The sequence below is a fragment of the Ornithorhynchus anatinus genome, chromosome 19, assembly GCF_004115215.2.
Source record: "Ornithorhynchus anatinus isolate Pmale09 chromosome 19, mOrnAna1.pri.v4, whole genome shotgun sequence".
NCBI classification, from domain to species: Eukaryota; Metazoa; Chordata; class Mammalia; order Monotremata; family Ornithorhynchidae; genus Ornithorhynchus; species Ornithorhynchus anatinus.
Window position 1 is genome coordinate 18355762 of NC_041746.1, and position 22941 is coordinate 18378702.

At 43.8% G+C, this 22941-nt stretch overlaps 2 protein-coding genes across 4 annotated transcripts in view; one reads left to right on the plus strand and one right to left on the minus strand.

The window, feature by feature from the left end:
* The window catches only part of TUBE1 (tubulin epsilon 1), a 26253-nt gene extending 15622 nt beyond the window's left edge, over positions 1-10631 (plus strand). For all 3 annotated transcript variants that reach the window (XM_029047689.2, XM_039914836.1, XM_029047690.2), the window contains 5 exons: positions 1188-1363; positions 2596-2736; positions 7296-7436; positions 8048-8222; positions 9988-10631. In XM_029047689.2, the coding sequence (XP_028903522.1) occupies positions 1188-1363; positions 2596-2736; positions 7296-7436; positions 8048-8222; positions 9988-10146 (792 nt within the window). In that variant the 3' untranslated portion in view covers positions 10147-10631. The remainder of the gene's footprint in view (positions 1-1187; positions 1364-2595; positions 2737-7295; positions 7437-8047; positions 8223-9987) is intronic.
* The window catches only part of CCN6 (cellular communication network factor 6), a 19588-nt gene continuing 7278 nt past the window's right edge, over positions 10632-22941 (minus strand). Inside the window, exons 4-5 of the mRNA XM_029047677.1 lie at positions 17931-18130; positions 10632-12100 (exon numbers count right to left, since the gene is read on the minus strand). Coding sequence (XP_028903510.1) covers positions 11819-12100; positions 17931-18130 — 482 coding nt within the window. The 3' untranslated portion in view covers positions 10632-11818. The remainder of the gene's footprint in view (positions 12101-17930; positions 18131-22941) is intronic.

The following is a 22941-nucleotide window of genomic DNA, read 5'->3' on the forward strand; positions in this document are numbered from 1 at the left end:
ATGTCTACGACCAGACATGGGTACCGTGAAATAAAGACCCAAGGGGTCTAGCTTGACCAGGAGCCGAATGTGAGATAAGATCGAAGTACAGTGAGTAAGTTGACATCAGAGGAGAGAAATGTGTCATCTGGGTTATAGTAGGAAATCAGCAGGGTAAGGTAGAAGGGAGCATGCTGATAGTAAGGAGTTTCTCTTTAATGCTGGATTGATTGGGCAAATCACTGGTTGATCTTGAAGAATGAGGAGATGTGGGTTGAATGATTTCTTAGAAAAATCATCCGGGCAGCAGAGTGAAGTAAGGACTGAGGAGGAGAAAAAGAGGAGGCAGGGAAGTCGGCAAGGAGGCTGATACAGTAGTCAGGATGGGCTATGATGAGTATCTGGATCAGCATAATAACAGTTTGGATGGAGAGGAAAGAGTGGAGTTTAGCGATCATGTGAAAGTAGCACTTGGTGACAGATTGAATATGTGGATTGAATGAGAGAGATGAGTCGAGGATAATGCCAAAGGCTACAGGCTTGTGAGACGGAGGTTGGTGGTGTTTTCTACAGTGATAGACAAGGGGAGGACAGGGTCTAGGTGGGAAGAAGAGGTGTCAGTGTGACATCCAAGTGGAGATGTCCTGAAGGTAGGAGGAAGTGCAAAACTACAGAGAAGGAGAGAGGTGAGGCCGGCAGAAGTCGATTCGGGAATTGTCCACGTAGCGATGGTAGTTGAGGCCTTGGGAGAGATTGAGTTTTCCGAGGGAGTGGGTTTAGATGGAGAATAGAAGGGGTGACAGAGGAAGAGCTGGGAAAGAGAATAATAATGAGCAGTCAGAGAGATGGGTGGAGAAACAGGAGATGATAGTGTCATTCGAGCCAAGTTTGGATAATCACTTTAGGGAGGAGATATGTCTACCAACTCTATCACATCGTACTCTCCCGAGTGTTTAGTGCAGTGCCGTGCACACAGTTAAGTGCTCAATAAATACGATCGATTGGTTATATTTCAAATCGAAGGGGGTGGTCCACAGCGTCAAAAGCAGCAGTCGAGGATAAAGGTGGAGGAGAAACCATCGGATTTGGCCACCGTCTCGGTCACCGTCTCACTGAGACTTCCCGACTGAAAATTGTTTTATGAAGGATGAAACCGTGACCGTATTCTGCCTTCTTCAGTCCTTGTTTCACGTTTCTCTCCTTGTAAGTCTCTGTTTGACATCGTCAGCAAAATTAATCAGATGACAAAGTCCGGAAAGCCAGGTACGACCTTGAAGCCGAGAAGTTTGATAACTTCAAGCGAAGGAGGTATCAGAAAGCATCAGGCGAAACCATTCGATACGATGAACAACATCGTGGCAAATTTACTGCTCAATTTGACAAGGTAATAATTAGGGCGACTGGTTTTTGTCAAAGCTGTAACGGCCATACTTAAGAGTGTTTAGTAGTAAGTGTGTTGAGCACTTACTGTGTGCCAAGCACTGTATTAGACACTGGGAGAGAATACAGAGGTGGGAATTAGACGTGGTCTCTCTTTAGATTCCAGGACGTGTCTGGCGCTCTTGTGGCATCAATCAATCAGTCGGACTTACTGAGTGCGTATTGTGTGCAGAGCGCTATTTTAAGTGCTTGGGAGAGTAAAGTATAACAATATTAAGACCCATTCCCTGCCCACAGTGAGTTTATAATCTAGTGGCGGAGCCAGACTTTAATATAAGTAAATAAATTACGGATATGTGTATAACCTCTGTGCGCCTGGGACGGTGGATGAATGAAGGAAGTCAGGGAGTGGAAGAAGAGGATAAGAGAGCTTAGACAGGGAAGGCTTCTTGGAGGAGATGTGCTTTCAATAAGGCTATGAAAGTGGGGGAGTATTGTCTGTCAGATATGAAAAAGGAGGGTGTTCCAGGCCCAGAAGCGGGATGTGGGCGAGAGGTCGGTGGCGAGATAGACGAGACTGTGAGTAGGCGGGCATTAGAGGAGTGAAGTGAGCAGACTGGGTTGTAGTAGGAGAGCAGCAAGATGAGGTAGGAGGAGACAAAGGCATTCTCAATGACTAATTCTTAGTTTGCAGTATAAACTTTGAGAAGGTTTCAGGCCTTCGGACTTTGGGGCCTGGCAATTTAGAATATATACTTCTGAGTTAAACCTAAGAGAAGGACCTTAACCCCTTTCCCCACCTCTGTAAATGTATTAGCATATTCCATTACAGAAGAGAAAAAAAATAATGCAATCGATTGCTAGTTCTGGTTAAAAGGAATATTATTCTTAGAGAAGATTCAGCCCTATATGTGGCAATCCACCTTAGAAAAATCAAACTGTTGTGTTAATCAGCGTTCAGGCTTAACTACAAATTGTCCTGGTCCATTTTAAATCGAATTTTCAAAAAGGAAAGCCAAGGTGCCTTGAGGCTTTTTGTCATTCGTATGATCTAGGAAATTCATTTTTTGTCTAGTAGCACGAAATATTCTTTTCCAATATCCAATGATACTGTGGAAATTGTACTGTATAAAATGATTTGAGAAATATTCATTAAAAAGAATTATGTTAAAAACTGCTTCTGCATAATTTCAAAATAAATTCATTTTTCTTAATCATATTTTGTTCAATGTTTAGCTCTGCCAGGTTCGAAGGCTCCCTTAACATGGACCTTAATGAAATCAGCATGAATTTGGTTCCCTTTCCTCAACTTCATTATCTTGTTTCAAGCCTCACTCCTCTGTACACACTTGCAGATGTCGATGTTCCTCCTCGAAGGTAGGACGGCTTTATTTTTCTGTAGGTTCCAAATGGAATTTGATATTTAAGGAGACTTATTTTTGGTCTGTTTCGAGACCGGCGGTAGGTGGCAAGAAATGACCGGAGAGCAGTTTTACTCCTGCCATCTTGCCTCCAGGGGATGGGGCTTCCTTCTTGGCTATTTCTTCGAGGGGACTCAGCGACGGCTTGCAGAGAGGAGTAATTCCCACCCTGAAACCTTCTGGGAGAGCAATGAGCATCTATCTGTGCTACCTAGAACCGGTAGATGTTCAGAGGTAGTCAATCAGTCGTATTTATTGAGCGCCTACTGGGTGCGGAGCACTCTACTAAACACTTGGGAGAGTATTCATTCATTCAATAGTATTTATTGAGCGCTTACTATGTGCAGAGCACTGTACTAAGCGCTTGGAATGGACAAATCGGTAACAGATAGAGACGGTCCCTGCCCTTTGACGGGCTCACGGTCTAATCGGGGGAGACGGACAGACGAGAACAATAGCAATAAATAGAATCAAGAGATGAACATCTCATTAAAACAATAGCAAATAAATCGAATCAAGACGATGTACATTTCATTAACAAAATAAATAGGGTAATGAAAATATATACAATTGAAAAAGTACAATAGAACAGATGAATTCCCTGCCCACAACGAGCTTTCAGTCTAGAGGGGGAGAACCAGGACATGTTGGTGAAGCTGAGGTTGGATAATGTTTCTAGGAGAAGCGGAGGGTTCATTCGTTGGTTCATTCAGTCATATTTATTGAGAGCTTACGGCGTGCAAAGCACTGTACTGAGCGCTTGGGAGAGTATATTATAAGAACAAACAGGCACTGTCCTTTGCCCACAATGAGCTCCTGGTCTAGAGGGATGGTTGACAGTGTCAGACCACTCAAGGTCACCTGGGCAAGCTCCGTCCGTCCGTTGTCGATCTCGAAGCAGTGGAGGCAAGCGGTCCTAAATCAGCCCTGTCACCCAAATTCGGGCCATCGGTTGATTGATTACTCTAAAGCCATTATGGATTTGAAATGGCCCCATAAAATCGAGGTATTTCAGAGAGGAAAAATCATCCTACTTAGCAAATAAGCCAAACATTTAATCAATGCCTAATTTCAGAGAAGAAAAATAATCTTAGCAAATAAGCTAAACATGTAATTAATGCCTAAGCAGCATGGCTCAATGGCAATAGCCCGAGCTTGGAAGTCAGAGGTCATGGGTTCGAATCCCGGCTCGGCCACTTGGCAGCTGTGTGACTATGGGCAATCACTTAACTTCTCTGCGCCTCAGTTCCCTCATCTGTAAAATGGGGATTAAGACTGTGAGCCTCACGTGGGACAACCTGATGACCCTGTATCTACCCCAGCGCTTAGAACAGTGCTCTGCACATAGTAAACACTTAACAAATACCAACATTATTATTATTATTATTATTAATATTATTCTCCAAGCACTTAGTGCAATGTTCTGCACCCAGTAAGCGCTCAATAAATACAACTGAATAATTAGTCTCAATATAAATAACAGTTTTGGGGGTTTTGTTTTTTCTTATGTGGATCGCAAGTGAAACTTGGAAGGTTAGGAACATCTTTGTTGAACTGAATACTCACAATATTTATAAATACCTCAAGGACATTTAAAGAGCATTCTTTGGGAGTGCAAGTGGCAGAAATCTAGAGGCTCAAGCAAAAGAGCATTTTTTCTTTTGCCTCTGACAAGCATAGTGAAATAAACCACGCTGCTGTAACCAATCGATCAATCAGTCGAATTTATTGATCCCTCTACTGTCTGTGTACAACTGAATTAAATGTTTGTAAACATAACTGTTGTTCCACTGTAGAGGACTGTGGTTTTCATATTGAGGCGTTTACTGCAGACAAAGGAATTTACAGCTACCAGTTCTTTGAATATAGTACCTAAAATAGTCATTCATTTTTCTGAGAAAAAAATACGTTGAAAGAACTCATTTTTTTTAAGCACTCCTTCAAAGTGGTTACTTTTGTAACTTCAACATGGTAACATTATAAGAGGTGGTTTTTTTGTATAATTCTGGTGTATAGTCAATTTTCATATTGCGTAACGTCAAAGGACATGAATTCCCCGAGGCCTGCTGTGCATAATCTCACCCAAACTCTAGCAATGCAGAAGCTTCCCCAGTAAAATAAATTCAAATTAATCAAATAAATTTAGGTACATAAGATTACTTTGGGGGATATAGTGCTTGATAAACTTGACTTTGGTGGTGAGTAATGGTAATCTACAGCATTTTCATCCTATGCATTCCACCGAGCTGAAATTCAGAGAATTGTGTTTGTTTAAAAATGAGTAAAAAGTTTCTATTAATAAAAAGAAAGCACTAGTAGGGAGCGAAGTTTCAAAACCACGAATAGTAGATAAATGAAATATCAAATGTGAATTATTTTTAAACTGTTGTTCACCCAAATATTTTCACTGAATTAGTGACTTTTATATTTAGAATCTTTATCTGCTAATCTACTACAAGTTCCTAAAATTCTGCCATGTCATTGATCAGATAATCTACAGGTTAAGTTTATATCTTGATTAAACAAGGTATTAGGTATTTTTTGTTTTTTATAAAACCAGTGACTCATTGCTGTAATTAAAGAGGGTTTTAAAAGCTATTTTAAATTGTCAGAAGCTGCTTTAAGCAGTTGAGGGGCTTTTGGTTGTGGTTTAGTTTAAGGAATTCTAGTTCTGTATTCTGCATCTATTTTTGTCTTGGAGGAGAACAGAAGACATAAATTAGGGGGTTTTGAATGTTATCTTCTCTAAGTAAAGATTACTTTAATATTCTAGGATTTCGCTTGTTGCCATTTCTGCAAAAATGAAATTCCTTCTGCCCACTTTAGTGAAATCCATAATGGGCGTAGTTAGAACGAGTTTGGGTATTTAAAAATGAGGTTTCCCAATCATTGGGTACATTTGAAAATATCTGAAAACGTTTGAAAGTTATAGCATAATTTAAAGCATCACAATAGAATCCTAATCCCAAAGCCATGGCATAACTTCGCTTCAACCCTTTCCTTGTAATATCCGTAGTAATAGCATTTATTGAGCACCCACTGAGTGGAATGCACTGTACTAAAGTCCTATGAAGTATAAATCAGACAAGGATCACATTTCCTGCTCAGAAGGAGCTTATACTCTAAAGAAGTAGTACGGCCCAGTGGAAAGAGTTTGGGGCTGGGAGTCAGAGGACCTGAGTTCTAATCCTGGTTAAGCAATCTTATTTACTGAGTGCTTATTCTGTGCAGAGTCCTGTACTGAGGGCTTGGGAAAGTACAATAGGGTTGGTAGAAGCCTACAGTCTAAGGAGGAGACAGACATTAAGTGAATAAATTACAGATACGTACCTAAGTGCTATGGGGCTGAGGGTGGGGAATATAAATGTTACAAATCCAAGTGAGGAGTGAAGCCGAAGGGAGAGAGAGGAAATGAGAGTTTAGTCAGGGAGAGCTCTGGATGGAGGTGTGAATTTAATAAGGCTTTGAAGACCAGGAGAGTGATGGTCTGCTGGGTATGAAGGGAAAGGGAGTTCCAGGCCGGAGGCAGGCCTTAGGTGAGGGGTGTATATTTTTATTACCCTATTTATTTTGTTAATGAGGTGTCTATCCCCTTGATTCTATTTATCGTGATTATGTTGTCTTGTTTTTGTCCATCCATCTCCCCCGATTAGACTGAGAGCCCGTCATGGGGCAGGGATTGTCTCTATCTGTTGCCAAATTGTGCATTCCAAGCGCTTAGTACAGTGCTCTGCACATAGTAAGCACTCAATAAATACTATTGAATGAAAGAACGAAAGAGAGACAAGATCGAAGTCGAGTGAGGAGGTTGGCGACAGAAGAGCAACGTAAGCGTGGTGGATTGTAATAGGAAATCAGCGAGGTAGGATAGAAAGGGACAAGGTGATTGAGTGCTTTAAAACCAAGGGGCAGGAGGTTCCGTTTGATGCGGAAGAGGCGACAAATGGAGTTTCTTGAGGAGTGATGAGACGTGGACTGACCTCTTTTTCAGAAAAATGATCCGAGCCGCAGAGTGAGGTTTGGACTAGAACGGGAGAGGCAGAAGACAGGGAGGTCAGCAAGGAGGCTGATGGAGCAGTCAAGGCGGGAACAGTTAACTGCTTGGTAGCAGTTTGGATGGAGAGGAAAGGGTGGATTTTAGTGATGTTGTGACTGGAAGCAAAACTCTGTGATAAGCACGACGGCAGATGCAAGGCAGGATTGGATACAGGCTCTGTCCTATACGAGGCTCACAGTCTAAATGGGAGGGGAGACTGGATATTTAATCTCCGTTTTACAGATGAGGAAACCGAGGTACAAAGATGTTAAATGACTTGCCCAGGGTCATGCAGTAGACAAGTGACATAAACAGAATTAGAAGCTGACCTTCTAATGTCATTAGACATTAGCATGTCATTTTAAATTTATATTTAAATAGGACTTGCATTTTCATTAAGTAGTAATATGTAGGACCCGTAAACTGGTTTTGTTCAATAAATAACATTTGCTGTAAAAAAATGACTTTCGTTATTCTAGGTTGGATCAGATGTTTTCAGATGCCTTTAGCAAAGATCACCAACTAATTCGAGCTGACCCAAAACACAGTCTCTACCTTGCTTGTGCTCTTATGGTTCGAGGAAATGTCCACGTTTCAGATCTTCGCAGGAACATTGAAAGGTTTGACTTGATACTTTTTCAATCTGCTTGAATGGTAAAAGCTGAATTTTTAAAAAAATTGTGATAACTGATTCCAGTAAATTTGTTTTTGATATGAAGGCAGAAATAATAATAATAAAAATTGTGATATTTCTTAAGTACTTATTATGTGCCAGGTACTGTACTAAACAATGGGATAGATACAAGCTAATCGGTCTTGACACAGTCCCTGTCCCACCTGGGGCTTACAGTCTTAATCCCCATTTTAGAGATGTTAACTGAGGGTCAGAGAAGCTAAGTGACTTGCCCAGGGTCACACAGCAGACAGGTGACCGCGCCGGAATTAGAACCCAGATTCTTCTGATTCCCAGGACCGTGCTGTACCCACTAGACTTGAACTCCAAGTAAAGGTTCAGTGCCAATTGCACCTATGTGGACTTTGCCCCCGAAAGATCATTATTGGCCATTATCCAGTGAATTCTAGCTGTGTCTACTTAATTTAGTGAAAATCACTTCCACATTTTTTTCCTTTGATTTCCCCAGAAAGTTGGTGCGTTTCTTAAAATTCCTGTCACCCTATGTTGTCAGATCCGTCGTTATGTGATCCTTAGGTGTCAGCTTTTGTGTTGCAGGTTGAAACCTTCTCTCCAGTTTGTTTCCTGGAATCAAGAAGGCTGGAAAACCAGCCTATGTTCAATACCTCCGGTTGGCCATTCTCACTCACTGTTGGCATTAGCCAACAACACCTGTGTAAAGCCTACTTTCATGGAACTCAGAGAGAGATTTTTAAGACTCTTCAAGAAAAAGGTAAGTGGAGATTTATTAAAGACCACTACGTCACAGACGTATTAAAATAGACATTTTTAAGACCTACGCTTATTAGGGACGGTACCGCTGTTAGACTGGGATGCCTCTCGGCGATAAATAGTTGGATCTGATTGATATCGCTCGATCCTTGAGAAAGATAATCTCTTCTGTTGCCAAATGTAAGGATTGGCGCGGTTTACGGGTAGGTGTGGGTATGATTTCCATGGCCCTTCCCGTATTTTGGGGGTAGGATTTATTCGGAGGAAATTTCTTTGCCGAAAATGTTTCCCAGGAGAATGCTCCATGCCGTTTAGAAACTCATGGGGAGAATGTTTGCCAACAGGAGTAGTATTTCCGCAAGCCACATACCATTGTTCTTTCCTCAGAGTTCACACCAGATACCCCGATAAACCACGTCTGTATAATTTGACCACAATAGCATCTGTGGCGTTTCTGGTTCACAGAACCTGTCTTCGTCCCCCTTTGCCTGCCTTTGACTCATAAAGGCCAACAAGCAAGGGCCACAGCAAAGAGTCTCAGGGCTCATAAGCAAGAAGTATCAATATCCGTTCAATCAGGAGGATTTATAGAGCGCTTACTATGTGCAGAGCACTGTACTAAGCACTTGGGGAAGTAAAATAGTATAGAGTTGGCAGACACATTCCTTATCCACAGTGAACTTACAGTCAACAGGGCCAACTCCCAGGAAGTACACACTGGCAAGAACTCCATTTCTGTGAGGATGGAAATAGTTTTACACACCAGTCTAAAAATGAGACAACAAAATCGTGCAGTTGCTACCCCCTGTTTAATTTTCTCAAAGGCAAAGCGGGATGTGTTTTTACCATTTAAAAAACACAGACCTCGATTTTGCGCAGAGCAGATTCAGTCTCTGGCTTGCTCCAGACGCTCCCTCTGACTACTTGAGCGATCACATCGGAGTCGCTTACGGGCCAAATGGCAAAATGGGATCACTTTAAACACAGTCCTGGAACCAATAGTCTCGTAGCGTTAAATGATAATTATTGGGATTAGGATGACGTTATTGTTAAGTGCTTATCATTTGCCAAGCGCAGTCGTCCTTGCTGGGGTAGAGACGAGATAATCAGATCTCGCACAGTCTGAAGTGAGGTTCACCTTAATATCACTTCACTGGTAGGAATGGAGGACACGGAACTAGCCGAGAAACTGCTAGTTGGTGAGGTGAAACTGGGACACGGTAAGAGGGAACCCAGATAATGCTTCAGCAGCGATCTGGGATACAGTCGCATCAGCCTGCTCCACATGACGCCCCGTAATCAACAGGAGAGCAGCTCTTTTCAAACGAAAGCCCCCTGAAGAATTGGGAGATAAGGAGGCAAAACCAAAAAACAGTGCCAGATATCCACTAGAAGCGTAATTGGTCTTTGCGTATGTTTTGATACGTTTGGTTAAATCTTCATATATTCATTCATTGTCGTATTTATTGAGCGCTTGCTGTGCAGAGCACCGTACTGAGCACTTAGAAAGTTCACTTTGGCAACACGTGTACGCATGATAACAAATGACCTAATGTTTCTACATTTACGGCCTGTTTCGGTTACCCAACTCTAGTCTCCTTTGTGGCCGTGGCTTCTTCTGCCCCCCGTTCAGCTTGCCGGAGGCGGGGAACGTTTCTACCAACTCCGCCGTTGTATCGCGCTCGCCCAAGCGCCGAGGACAGTGCTCTGCACACAGTAAGCACTCCAGGGAAGCCACTGATCGATCGATCGATTTCATTTTCCAGGCTCACCTTCATCACTACCTACAGGTCGAAGGGATGGAGGAGAGCTGTTTCACCGAAGCCGTTTCGTCGTTGACTTCTCTCATTGAGGAATATAGGCAGCTGGATGCTACTAAGCGTACGCCCGTGCAAGCCCCACCTAGGCTGAACGTAGCCATGTAAGGGAAAAAAGCCTCCGACGGTCCCCCCTGCGGTGATGTGCAACTCGCCGGATGGCCCTTAAAGCTGTGATTTTGCTACTAGAGAATTCACCCAAAGCCTTCGAATTTCCTCAGTGCCTTGTGTCTAGAAAGCGGATTGAGATTTGCGTTTTGGTCCCGTTGGTCGAAGGTGCCGGACTGAAATATCTGAAGCCGCTAGACTTGCGATTGTGGTTTGGGGAAGACGGTCCCTTTTTCAGGTGAGTTAGCACTGGGGAGTCCATCTTTAACTGGTTGTGATGTCTGCGCTAATCATCAGCTATTTAATAAAGTCTTAATTATTACAGCACTCGATTGTATTCTGCAGCGCTGTCTAACCAACCGGTGATTCACGGTAAAGCTATTCAAAGATGAGAATGTTTTTCCATAAAATGTTTATATTTTTGTGTAATTGAATATTCAACTCCTTGGCTTCATATTTCATTCATTAAAAAGTATTACTTTCCATTTCCATTTCAATCTGCTTTTTTTATCAAACTGAATTATTGAATAATATTAAATATTGCATGTATGAACTTTTATTAGGTATTGCTTTGTCGCACATAAAATATATACAGCCATACAGACACCTGCCGAGCTTGACCTGTTCAGGATCTGTTACATCTCTGAGTAGTTCAGTAAATAGACACTTCACAATTAATATAAACTGCAGTTTAAGAGTCCTTCAAGGGAACTTCGATTATAGCGTGACTATACAATAGTTTTTTAATTTATAATGCAAAGCTTTAAATGAGTTTTATTTGTTGAGGCAATTCTTGGAAACTAAAATCTATTTATCCAAGTCTAAATAATGTACTAAGTGCTTTTCCATTTTCCTTAGTTCAGAACTTTCATTCTTTTTCTTAGTACCGCTGAAATTAAAGGGACTAATTTATCCGACATTCAAACAAGCATTTGATCAAAGTTACAAAACTTACTGGGGGAAAAAGTGTGGAAGATCTTGAATCGGGCCATGTCTAGAAATACTTTAAAAAAGAACTATTCTTTAGTTCGCAAAAGAAATTTGAAAGATTATAAGATGAGCAAAGAGCAGGAAAAATGTATTTTATTGTAGGATTATTTACCTTAATTTTTAAAGTCCAATCCTGGGAGTCAGCTTGACCCAAATGTTTTGGTGGGTTTTTTTTGTGCTTCATCTGACTGTGGATATTTCCAGGTTTTGTTGCATAGTGCAATGAATTACTGGAAATAATTTCAAAAAATATATTTTTTAAATCGCCTCTGTTGACAATTAGGGGCAGACCACAGCAGACTTCTTGGTTCTGCACATAATCCACCATCCTTGTGAGAGTCAACATATTAGGGCCTGATTTTATTTTTATCAATAACCTTGCTACACTTTCCCAGTATAAGAATAACTCATATAAAAACATTTAATACTCCTGAGCGATTCCCATGTCTTTTTCTCACTCGTCTACTCCTTCCCAGCACTTAGTACAGTAGTAAGCACTTAATAAATACCATCACGACCATGTCACGGGGGGAAGATTTCACAAGTGCATCTTCATGTCTGCCAAGAGCAGGTCCACATCAGCAATACCAACTTGTGCATTTTCAGTTTTAGGGGCAAACTTGAGATGGAAATTTCAGGAAACAGGCTTTGAGGAGATGACGGCTGACCACGTCAAGCCCGTTCATAAAATTCTGAGCTCAGAAAATATATCTCCCGGATCTCTGCAGATCTGCTGACAGACACAAGAGGTGATCCACATCATCCTCCACTTAAACGACGCTTCATCTGGGCAGTCAAATTGAATCGTAATCATTTTAGATTTGTTGGGGATGCAGCATCTCTTGTCTAAGCACACGCCACAGAAAGTTGGTTTGTAGCTCTGAGTGCTGGCGCATCCAGAAAAGGCAAGTTTCTCTGCTTTGGAAGGTCGGAATGTTGGTTGACAGGTTTTTCCTTTGGGAACCTGGAAAGTAAAGTGATGCTTGAAGTGAAGAAAACGATCTAAACCAGACTACAGAATGTTCAACCCCAAGGAGATTTTGCTCTTTTGGAGGGGGACCCGAATTTAAAATATTTACCAATGGAGAAATATAAATTGTACAGTTGATCATTCATATGTATTCAAGTGCTAAGGGAGGGTATAAATAACTATGTACACGATATAAGTGACTGAGGTTGATATGGCTTGAGTATTGGGAGTTAACTGGGAAGGCTTCTTGGAGGAGATGAGATTTTATGCAGAGAGGAGGAGGAGAGAAGGAAGCAGGGAGAAATGCCTCAGAATTATTCAGAAAAGGGGCTTGAGTATTGGGAGTTAATGGGGACGTCTTATTGGAGGAGATGGGAGTTAATGGGGAAGTCTTGTTGGAGGAGATGGGATTTTATGGGGGGAGGAGAAGGAGAGAAGGAAGCAGGGAGAAATGCATCAAAATTACTCAGAAAAGCAGTAGTCGATGACGGCAACTAGTCATTTTGGTGGTCGGTAGAGGCAGACGACGTGGGCTTCAAAGGAAGAGAAAGTGAAGGACTGTGGGATGGGATGGTGCAAAAGTGACATTATGGGGCGGCGGGGAACAGGCCGACTCCTCCCTCTTTCCCCACGAGTGAGGGGGAGTGAGAAGAATCAGTCCATCACGTTGCTTGAATACCTACCGTACTAAAAGCTGGGGAGAGTCCACTATAACAAGGGGAGATCCCTTTGGGAGAAAGTATAGGAGAGAGGATATCATCTGGGATGGATGAGGGATTGGTGATCGTGAGGGAAGAGCGGTGATCGAGTCCGGAGTTGGTCAAGAATAAAAGAAATTTGGCCCACAGTGGAATGGGGCTTCCTCGGGCCAATCTTTATGGGCGTAGGGGACGGAGAGCTGGGGAGGAAATGGGAGGGATGGGGTGATGAGGGGCGAGGCTCGGTGGGCAGTTTGGGGCCCCAAGAAGAAAGGACAGAGGTGTGGTAAGTCGAGGCTGGGATAGGGGGCTCCGTGGGAAAGTCTGAGGTTCTGAAGGCCTGCAACTTCTAGTTGTTGCCCTTGGATTTGCATCCTTTTATTCCTTCCAGTCAGTAAGTCACTTGTATTTACTGAGTGCTTACTGTGTGCAGAGAACTGTCCTAAGCGCTTGGGAGAGTACAATATAACAACTGAGTGTTACAATAGAACGACTGTAACAGTTACCCTCAGCCCCGCGACACTTATAGGTTGCAGTCGCCTTACGCCGTCGAGTCGTGTCCGACCCGTAGCGAAGCCACGGACACGTCTCTCCCAGAGGTCCCCACCTCCATCTGCAGTCGTTCCAGGTGGATCCAGAGAGCTTCCTCGGTGAAAATCCGGAAGAGGTTTAACGTCGCCTCCGTCCGCGCGGTAAACCTGAGTCTTCCGCCCTCGACTCTCTCCCGGGCCGCTGCTGCCCAGCGGGGGTAAGTTTGGACTTGTAGCAGATGGCCCGCCGCTCGCTAGCCGCTACCCAGGCTAGGAATGGAATGGATTGGCCTCTGCTTGACTCTCCCACCCGTTAGCCGAGACCGATAGAGGCCTGGAAGCTCTCCGGCTGCGACCCTGAGAGGTGACTTACGCATATATCTGTAATTTATTTGTACTAATGCCTGACTCACTGTGGCCAGGAAGCGTGTCTGTTTATAGTTATATTGTACCTTCCCAAACTCTTAGTACAGTGCTCTGGACACAGTAAGTGCTCCGTAAATACCATCGAATGAATGCGTGAAAGTCTGTCTCCCCTTCTAGACTGTAAGCTCCCTGCGGGCAGGGAATGTTTCTACCAACTCCGGTAACATCGTACTCTCCCAAGCACGTAGCACAGTGCTCGGCACACAGTAAATGCTTACCGAATACCATTGATCGAGGCATTTTCAGGTCCCAGCGACCGATGCTTGAGCAGATAGTCCCCGAGCTATATTGTAGGAGCGGCTCCTTAAAGACCGCCCCATTGAACCAGCCCCCCATGGACTCTAGAACCACCATTTGGTTTGAAGATAATAATAATAATGTTGGTGTTTGTTAAGCGCTTACTATGTGCAGAGCACTGTTCTAAGCGCTGGGGGAGATACAGGGTCATCAGGTTGTCCCACGTGAGGCTCACAGTCTTCATCCCCATTTTACAGACGAGGTAACTGAGGTACAGAGAAGTCAAATGACTTGCCCACAGTTACAAAGCTGACAGGTGGCAGAGCCGGAATTCAAACCCATGACCTCTGACTCCCAAGCCCGGGCTCTTTCCACTGAGCCACGCTGCTTCTCCCAACTCCTTTATATCGTACTCTCCCAAGCACGTAGCGCAGTGCTCGGCACACAGTAAGTGCTCACTAAATACCATTGATCGAGGGATTTTCGGGCCCGAGCGACCGATGTTTGACCGGATAGTCCCCGAGCCATGTCGTAGGAGCGGCTCCTTAAAGACCGCCCAGTTGAACCAGCCCCCCAAGGGCTCTGGAACCACCATTTGGTTCGAGGAAAATAGCATCCCCCTTTCGAGGACGATGGGTCAAGATGGGGTGTCGTGCTTCCAGGTAGCTCCCTGGCACCGAGGGTGACAGCAGAGAGAGATCACCTCACTCACTCTCCGTCCTCGGGATCCTGGAGCTACCCTCCCTTACGAAGAAATAGGGGACCACGTAGCAGATCCACGAGGGTTCATTCATTCAAAAGTATTTATTGAGCGCACGTGCAGAGCACTGGACTAAGCGCTTGGAATGTACAATTCGGCAACAGAGAGAGACAATCCCTGCCCACTGACGGGTTCACAGTCTAATCGATTCACTCTTTCGTAGATAGAAAGCAGCGAAATCCAGAAAGAACTGCCGACTTCCAGCGATCTTACCAACAGATACGCCTTCTCCCCTCCTCTGCACATTCTCCCAAGGGTCCCTGAGGCTTGGTATATAGTGAGCGCTTAACAAATACCAAAATTATGAAAATAATTATGATTATATCTGTAGCGCTCAGCTTCTTGTCTCTGACCCCTCAGGTAAGGGCCAGAGAGGGTTTATTCATCTATCAGCAGCCGAGGAGATTATTTTCCCGCTGCCTTTCTTTTTAAACTGTAGCTCAGGGGAAAGAGCCCAGGCTTGGGAGTCGGAGGTCATGGGTTCGAATCCCAGCTCTGCCACTTGGCGGCTGTGTGACCGTGGGCAGGTCACTTCACTTCTCTGTGCCTCAGTGACCTCATCTGGAAAATGGGGATTAAGACTGTGAACCTCACGTGGGACAACCTGATTATCCTGTATCTATCCCAGGGCTCAGAAGAGAGCTCTGCACAGAGTAAGCGCTTAAATACCAATATTATTATTATAATAAACTGATTTCTCTTAATCTCCATGTTTTTCCCTTGTCCTCGGGTTGTTGATTCACCAGTAGGGCTCAGTAGATCCATCCAGAGGGAGGGTACAACAGATTAATGACTAAGCCACCTTATCAGTGTACTTTGGCTGGGAGGGGTCTGTAAAGCTTTTAGCTAAATTATCTCTCTAGGCAGCTTTCACCATTCTAGCTGCATTATCCTCGGAATGAGAATTTGGACAAGGAAGTAAAGGAGATAGTAGAGAATAATAATAATGATGGTATTTGTAAGTGTTCACTGTATTCCGGTCACTGTACTGGACGTGAGTTCTAATTCCGGCTCCGCCACTTGCCTGCCGGGTGACCTTGGGCAAGCCACTTAACTTCTTGGTGCCTCAGTTACCTCATCTGTGAAATGGGGATTAAGTCTGTGAGCCCCTCGTGGGACAACCTGATTACCTTGTATCTGCTCCAGTGCTTAGAACAGTGCTTGCCATATAGTAAGCGCTTAACAAATACCATAATCGTCATCATCACTGGAGTAGATACAAGCAAATTGCATTGGACACAGCCCCTCTCCCACATGAGGCTTACAGTCTCAATCCCCATTTTACAAATGAGGTAACCGAGGCACCGTACAGTAAAATGACTTGCCCAAGGTAACACAGCAGACAGGTGATGGAGCTGGGATTAGAACCCATGACCTTCTGACTCCCAGGCCCGTGCTCTATCCACTATTTCAAAGAAGCATGGCCTAGTAGAAAAAGCATGAGTCTGGGGTTCAAAAGACTTAGTAAGCACTCAATAAATAGTATTGAATCAATGAATGAATGAATGAATGAATGAACGAACTCAACCTTTCTGGGCCTCAGTCGCCAAGCACTTAGTACAGTGCTCTGCACAGAGTAAGCACTCAAATACGATTGAATGCAAGGACTTGGGTTCTTATTCTGCCTCTGCCACTTGCCTGCTATATGACTTAGAGAAGCAGCGTGGCTCAGTGGAAAGAGCTAGGGAGTCAGAGATGACGGGTTCAAATCCCGGCTCTGCCGCTTGTCAGCTGTGTGACCTTGGGCAAGTCACTTAAATTCCCTGCGCCTCAGTTACCTCATCTGCAAAATGGGAATGAAGACCGTGAGCCCCATGTGGGACAACCTGATCACTTTGTATCCCCCAGAGCTTAGAACAGTGCCTTGCACATAGTAAGTGCTTAAATGCCAACATCATTATTATTATTATTATTATTATGACTTTGGGCAAGCCACAAAACTTCTCTATGCTTTAGCTTCCTTATATGTAAAATGGGGATGAAATACCTGGTCTCCCTCCCTCTCAGACCGTGAAACCCATGTGGGATATGGGCTGTGTCCAACCCGATTATCTTGAATGTGCCCCAGTAGGTGGCTTAAGTGAATAACAAATACCGATATCATTATTATTGGATGAACTGAAAGAAACATCTTCCCTAATAATAATGGTATTTATCAAGCGCTTACTACGTGCCGCTCGCTGTACTAAGTACTGGGGTAGATACAAGATAATCAAGGTGGACACCGTCCCTGTCCCGCAGACTGAGGGGGTTGGGAGAACGGGTATTGGATCCCCACTTTACAGATGAGAAAGCCAAGGCACCGATAAGTGACTCAGCCAAGGTCACTCGGCAGGCAAGGGGCAAAACCAGGATTAGACCCAGGTCCTCTGACTTTCAGGCTCGTGCTATTTCCACTAGGTCGTGTGGTTTCTTCTCAATAGCCTATTCAAATCCACTGAGCTATGTAGGAGACTCAATTCCTACCTCCTCCTCCTCTGAAGTGACACGGAGCTCTTAGTAAAGGCCCGCCGGGACTTTTCGGAAGCTTTAAGACTTCCGCTTTCTCTCTGTATCCTTATGCCAGTGTATCAGGGCATTTTATTCATAACCGTGGTATTTATTAAGCACCTCCTACATGCCAAGCTCCGGGTCAGGTACATTTTAATCGTGTTGAACGCAATCCCTGTTCCACGTTCATTCATTCAGTCGTAATGACTGAGCGCTTACCGTGGGCGCAACACCGTACTAAGTGCTCGGGAGTGTACAATACGACGACAGTCACATTCCCCGCCTCGGCGAGCTTACGGTAAAGAGGCGGGGAGACAGACATCAATATGTACGGATATGGAAATAAGCGGTGCGGGGCCGGGAGGGGAGAAGAGCAAAGGGAGCAAGTCAGGGCGATGCAGAAGGGAGTGGGAGATGAGAAAAAGTGGGGCTTAATCTGGGAAGGCCTCTTGGAGGAGGTGGGCCTTCAATAAGGTTTCGAGGGCGGGGGAGACCAACTGTCTGGGAGACTCACAGTCTAGAAGAGAAGGAGAACAGATATCAAATCCCTACAGAGCTCCGTATTTTCTCTCTGTTCCGCTATCCAGAAGTACTAATACACAGCAGCCAAGTACCCTAGTTGTTTTAGATAAAATAGCATTTTATTTTTCAATCACACTCCCCGTACTGTAATCGAATCTTACCTTGATAGTCTTCAATATAGTACTGTCACAAGGCTGGATGTAGCAGAGTCTCTTCTCTTTTCTCATTTCACAGTTACTGTTTTCATTGGTTATCCTATTTGATATGCCAATCCCACACGTTCTAGAACAAGGACTCCATGCTGTGGCCTGAATTAAGCATCTCCTCTTCAAAATCAGCGGGAGACGCAGATGCCTGTAAGCTAAAACAGAGAGTGAGGCATTCTATCCATCACTGAACGTGGGTAGTGTTAATTGTTTTTCGAAGTCATCTTGATGTAAACGCGATGCGAAACCCCCGAACGAAATTATAATGAGTTCTGTCTCCCCTTCACGCTTTCCTCCCGCCGTCCCCCGATCGATATATATCTTTTTAATTTTAACATCGGCAATGAAAAGATCCATTTCCCATTGCCGCACTTTTCACTTAGTCATTTCCAAGCAGGCCAGCCTCTGGTTAATGGAAGTTTAGACTGATTTTCTCTTGGTTCTTCCTCGCTCCTGAAGTGACTGCGAGCAGAACGTTGGAATTGAAGTTAGGTATAGGAAATGCAAGGTGTTAATCAGAATATGAATTGACTGTCAACTTTAGAGAAGCAGTTGGGCCTCGTAGAAAGAGCACAGATCTGGGAGTCAGAAGACCTGGGTTCTAATTCTGCCTTTGCGCTCACATGCCGGGGAACTTTGGGCAAGTCACTTAACTTCTCTGTACCTCAGTTTCCCCATCTGTAAAATGGGAATTACCTCCCATTCCTTCCGACACAGACTACGGGCCCTATGTGGGACAGGGATGGCATCAATCTAATTATTTTGTATTTACCCCAGCACTTAGTGTAGAGTTGGGCACATAGTATGCACTTATGTATGTATCAGTATTATTACCTTTCAAGACTAAAAATATTTTGGTGGACTCATTCCCCTAGTTTCAGTAATACTTATCATTCTTTAATCTCTCCGAAACCTGGAATTCCTTGAGGGACCCCCAAATAATTTAGATTGAAAAATTGCTTCCCTGAGGGACCTCTTTCGGATTCTGAGAAACTATTATCCAACAAAAATGAATTAAGCTTTCTGAGAACATGCTCTGAGGTAGAATGAATGAAACGCCAGGTACATAATTCAATCATTTTTATTGAGTACCGTGTGCAGAACACCGTACTAAGCACTTGAGTTCAATGTACCAGATTTGCCATTTATGTTTCCTGCCCACAAGGAGCTTACAGTCTAGGGGGGGAGACAATCAATCGCTCGATCAGTTGTATTGAGACATTTTCTGCGTGCAGAGCACTGAAGTAAGCACTTGGGAGAGTACCACGTAGCAGATTCGGTAGACATTTCCCCGACAACAAGGAGCCTACAGTCTTACAGAGGAGGAGTTTGTTCATCCGGTTGTATTTATTGAGCGCTTAGTGTGCGCAGAACATGGTACTAAGCACTTGGGAGACTACAATACAGCAATAAAGAGTCACAGTCCCTGCCCACAACAGGCTTACAGTCTAGAGCGGGGGAGGCAGACATCAACAAACTATGCCTAGATTTAAATTCTGCCTACTCCCTAAGATCTGCTTGGCTCTCTTGGAAGCTGCCTCCCTAACAAACTTAATAATGTGGGCATTTGTTAAGCGCTTACTATGTGCAGAGCACTGTTCTAAGCGCTGGGGGAGATACCGGGTAATCAGGTTGTCCCACGTGAGGCTCACAGTTAATCCCCATTTTACAGATGAGGTAACTGAGGCCCAGAAAAGTGAAGGCCCACAGTCACACAGCTGCCAAGTGGCAGAGCCGGGATTCGAACCCATGACCTCTGACTCCCAAGCCCGGGCTCTTTCCACTGAGCCGCGCCGCTCCTCTAAACTCATAAAGCGAACCCAAGTCTGGCCATAGGACCCAAAGCCCTCTCCTCCCTGAGCATCTCTCTAACTCCAGAGCACTTCTGGTAATTTCTCCTGACCGCACTCATTTCAGATGACTATTTTCCAACAGGGAGTAGTCCAGGTGAAAATTTGGATATGATAATTCTTTGCAAGCTTCTATATGCTTCTACAGGATATAAAATTCCCCAAAAGAGATGTAGGGGAGGGGAAAAAAATCCTTGGGGATCTGGAAGGAAGCCAACAGTTTTTAAAGACCTTAATGCAGAAGCAGATTAAAAACCTGGCACGTATCTGCAGTCAATAAAGAGAGGTTAACTGTTTTACTCTATTACATTTTCCCAAGAGCTTATGACAATTCTCCGTAAACAAGAAGCATACAATGCCACTCGTTGAATGAATTTGCATATCGGGTACATCTAATTGGAAGTAAACTGGAAAATGCAGTTAAGGATGCTGCTATAAATGGTTTATGAAGAAAAAGCATGAACACAGGAGGAATAGTACTTAAAAATTAAAGTTTAGCTTGAGTTTTAAGCACTGAGAAGAGAGGAGGTTATATCATGTCATGATTTCTTGCTGACCATTCAGAAACTAGGATCCAGTCATAAACCTTCTTGAATTAGGGAACACTGCCCCATATATTTAAAAAGCAGCGTGGTTTAGTGGAAGGCGCCCGGGCTTGGGAGTCAGAAGTCGTGGCTTCTAATCCTGGCTCCACCACTTGTCTGCTGTGTGACCTTGGGCAAGTCACGTAACTTCTCTATGCCTCAGTTACCTCATCTGTAAAAATGGGGATTAAAAAATGTGAGCCCCACGTGGGATAATCTGATTACCCTGTATCTCCTCCAGCGCTTAGAACAGTGCTCTGCACATAGTAAGGGCTAAACAAATACCATAATTATTACATTTTTCAATGCATCTCTCTCATTCAACACATATATTTAATCCATCTCCAAATCCTGTCAGTCGGACCTTCACAACGTCGCTAAGATCTGTGCTTTCCGCTCCATTCTACTACCATGTTAGAGCTTAATCGCACAAAATAAGCACTTAAATATTATCATTATTATTAATCCAATCACTTATCTGGCCCTGGTTACTGTATCGGCCTCTTTGGAGCCCGGCTGCTCTCGGTCGGTAGAGCATCAGACTTTTAATCTGAGAGTCCAGGGTTCGAGTCACTGATCAGGCGACTGCTCATTTCCTCTAGACTGTAAGGTCGTTGTGGGCAGGAAGCGTGTCTGTTTACTGTTGCATTGTTTTGTCCCAAAAGCAGAGTACAATGTTCTGCACACAGTAAGAGCTCATTAAATAAGACCGTAAGCCCGCCAAAGGGCAGGCATTGTCTCTATCTGTTCCCGATTTGTACATTCCAAGCGCTTAGTACAGTGCTCTGCACATAGTAAGCGCTCAAGAAATATTATTGAATGAATGAATGAATGCTAACCTCACTGCCCTCTCTTCCCACTCCAGTCCATATTTCACTCTGCTGCCTGGAACATTTTTCTATTAAAACGTTCGGGGCCTGTTTCCCCACTCCTCAAGGACCTCCAGCGGTCGCTCATCCACCTCCGCGTCAAACAAAAATCCTCACCCTTGGCTTTAAAGCACTCAACTCCTTTCCGCCTCCTACTCCACCTCACCACTCTCGTACTACAGTCCAACCGGCTCACTTCGCTCCTCTGATACTCTCGTCCGTCTCGTCACCGACCACTCGTCCACATCGTGCCTCTGGCTCAGAATGCCCTCCTTCCTCAAATCCGACAGACGACAACTCTCCCCCCTTCAAAGCCCTATTGAAGGCCCATCTCCAAGAGACCTTCCCTGACTAAGCCTTCATTTTCTTTCCTTCAACTCGCTCCTGAGTCACCCTGATTTGGTCCCCTTATTCATCCCCCTACCCAGTCCCACAACTCTTTTGCACATATTTGTAATTTTTTTTTTAAATGTCTGTCTCCCCCTCTAGACTGTAAGCTCATTGTGGGCAGGGAATGTGTCTGTTATACAGTTGTACTGTACCCTCCTAAGCTCTTAGTATGGTTCTCTACACACACTAAGTGCTCAATAAATATGATTAACTGACATCATTCATTCATTAAATCGTATTTGAGAGCTTACTGTGTGCAGACAACTGTACTGAGCGCTTGGGAGGGTACATTTCAGCAACACCAAGGCGAATAGTTTCCTGTCAGGATCAGTGACTATAGGAAGAGTCTTTTTTAAGTAAACCTAGTACCAGAACCCACAGATCGGCCAGCAAGTTTATGATAATAATGATAATAATCACCGTCATCCACATCAATCGTAATAGTGCTATCTGCTAAGTGCTATTTGCTGTATGCAATAAGTCCTGGGATTCATGTAATATAATCAGCTCAGATACACTCCCTACCCCGCAAGGGGTCAGTTACTCTTCTAACAATAATGATAATGACTCTGGTATTTGTTAAGTGCTTACTATATGCCAGGCACTGTACTAAACGCTGAGGTGGACACAAGTAAATCAGGTTGGGCGCAGTTTTCAGTCCCATGTGGGACTCACGGTCTTAATGAAAACAGTTCCTTTTCTGATGGCCCTTCCTGTGAGTATACGAACATTTACTTTGTTTACTGTATTTCCCATTTTTATACAATTTCATCCAATGAATCAAAAGCACTTACATACCTAGTTCATGTCAGTGGAATTACCATAAGGAAACCCACTGGAATTAATAATAAAAGAAAAGAGTCAGGGAAACTGTAATATGAATATGTGACCTTATGGAGATAGCCCACTAAAGTATTCAAGGATGATATAATATTTGAAAAAAAAACCAAGATTTAATATCTTTTCAGTTAAGTAGCTAGTGTAGGGATATAATGGAAGAGCCATATTTTTAAAAAAATTGAGAAATCCTAGAATGTGTTTTTGTTTAAACTAATTCAAAACTGCCCCACGGGGTTTATATTTCCAAATTTAAGGTTTCAACCAATCTTTGCCTAATGGACACTGCTGATGCTCCAAGTTTCTAATGCTAACTAATGATTCATTAATTGTTGTCCATTCCAAGAGTCGTCCAGGGTTCCAGAGTTTTGTGAGCCTGGCAAATAACTAACATAGTGATATTAGATTTATCTATATACCTCTTGAGAGTTGGGGG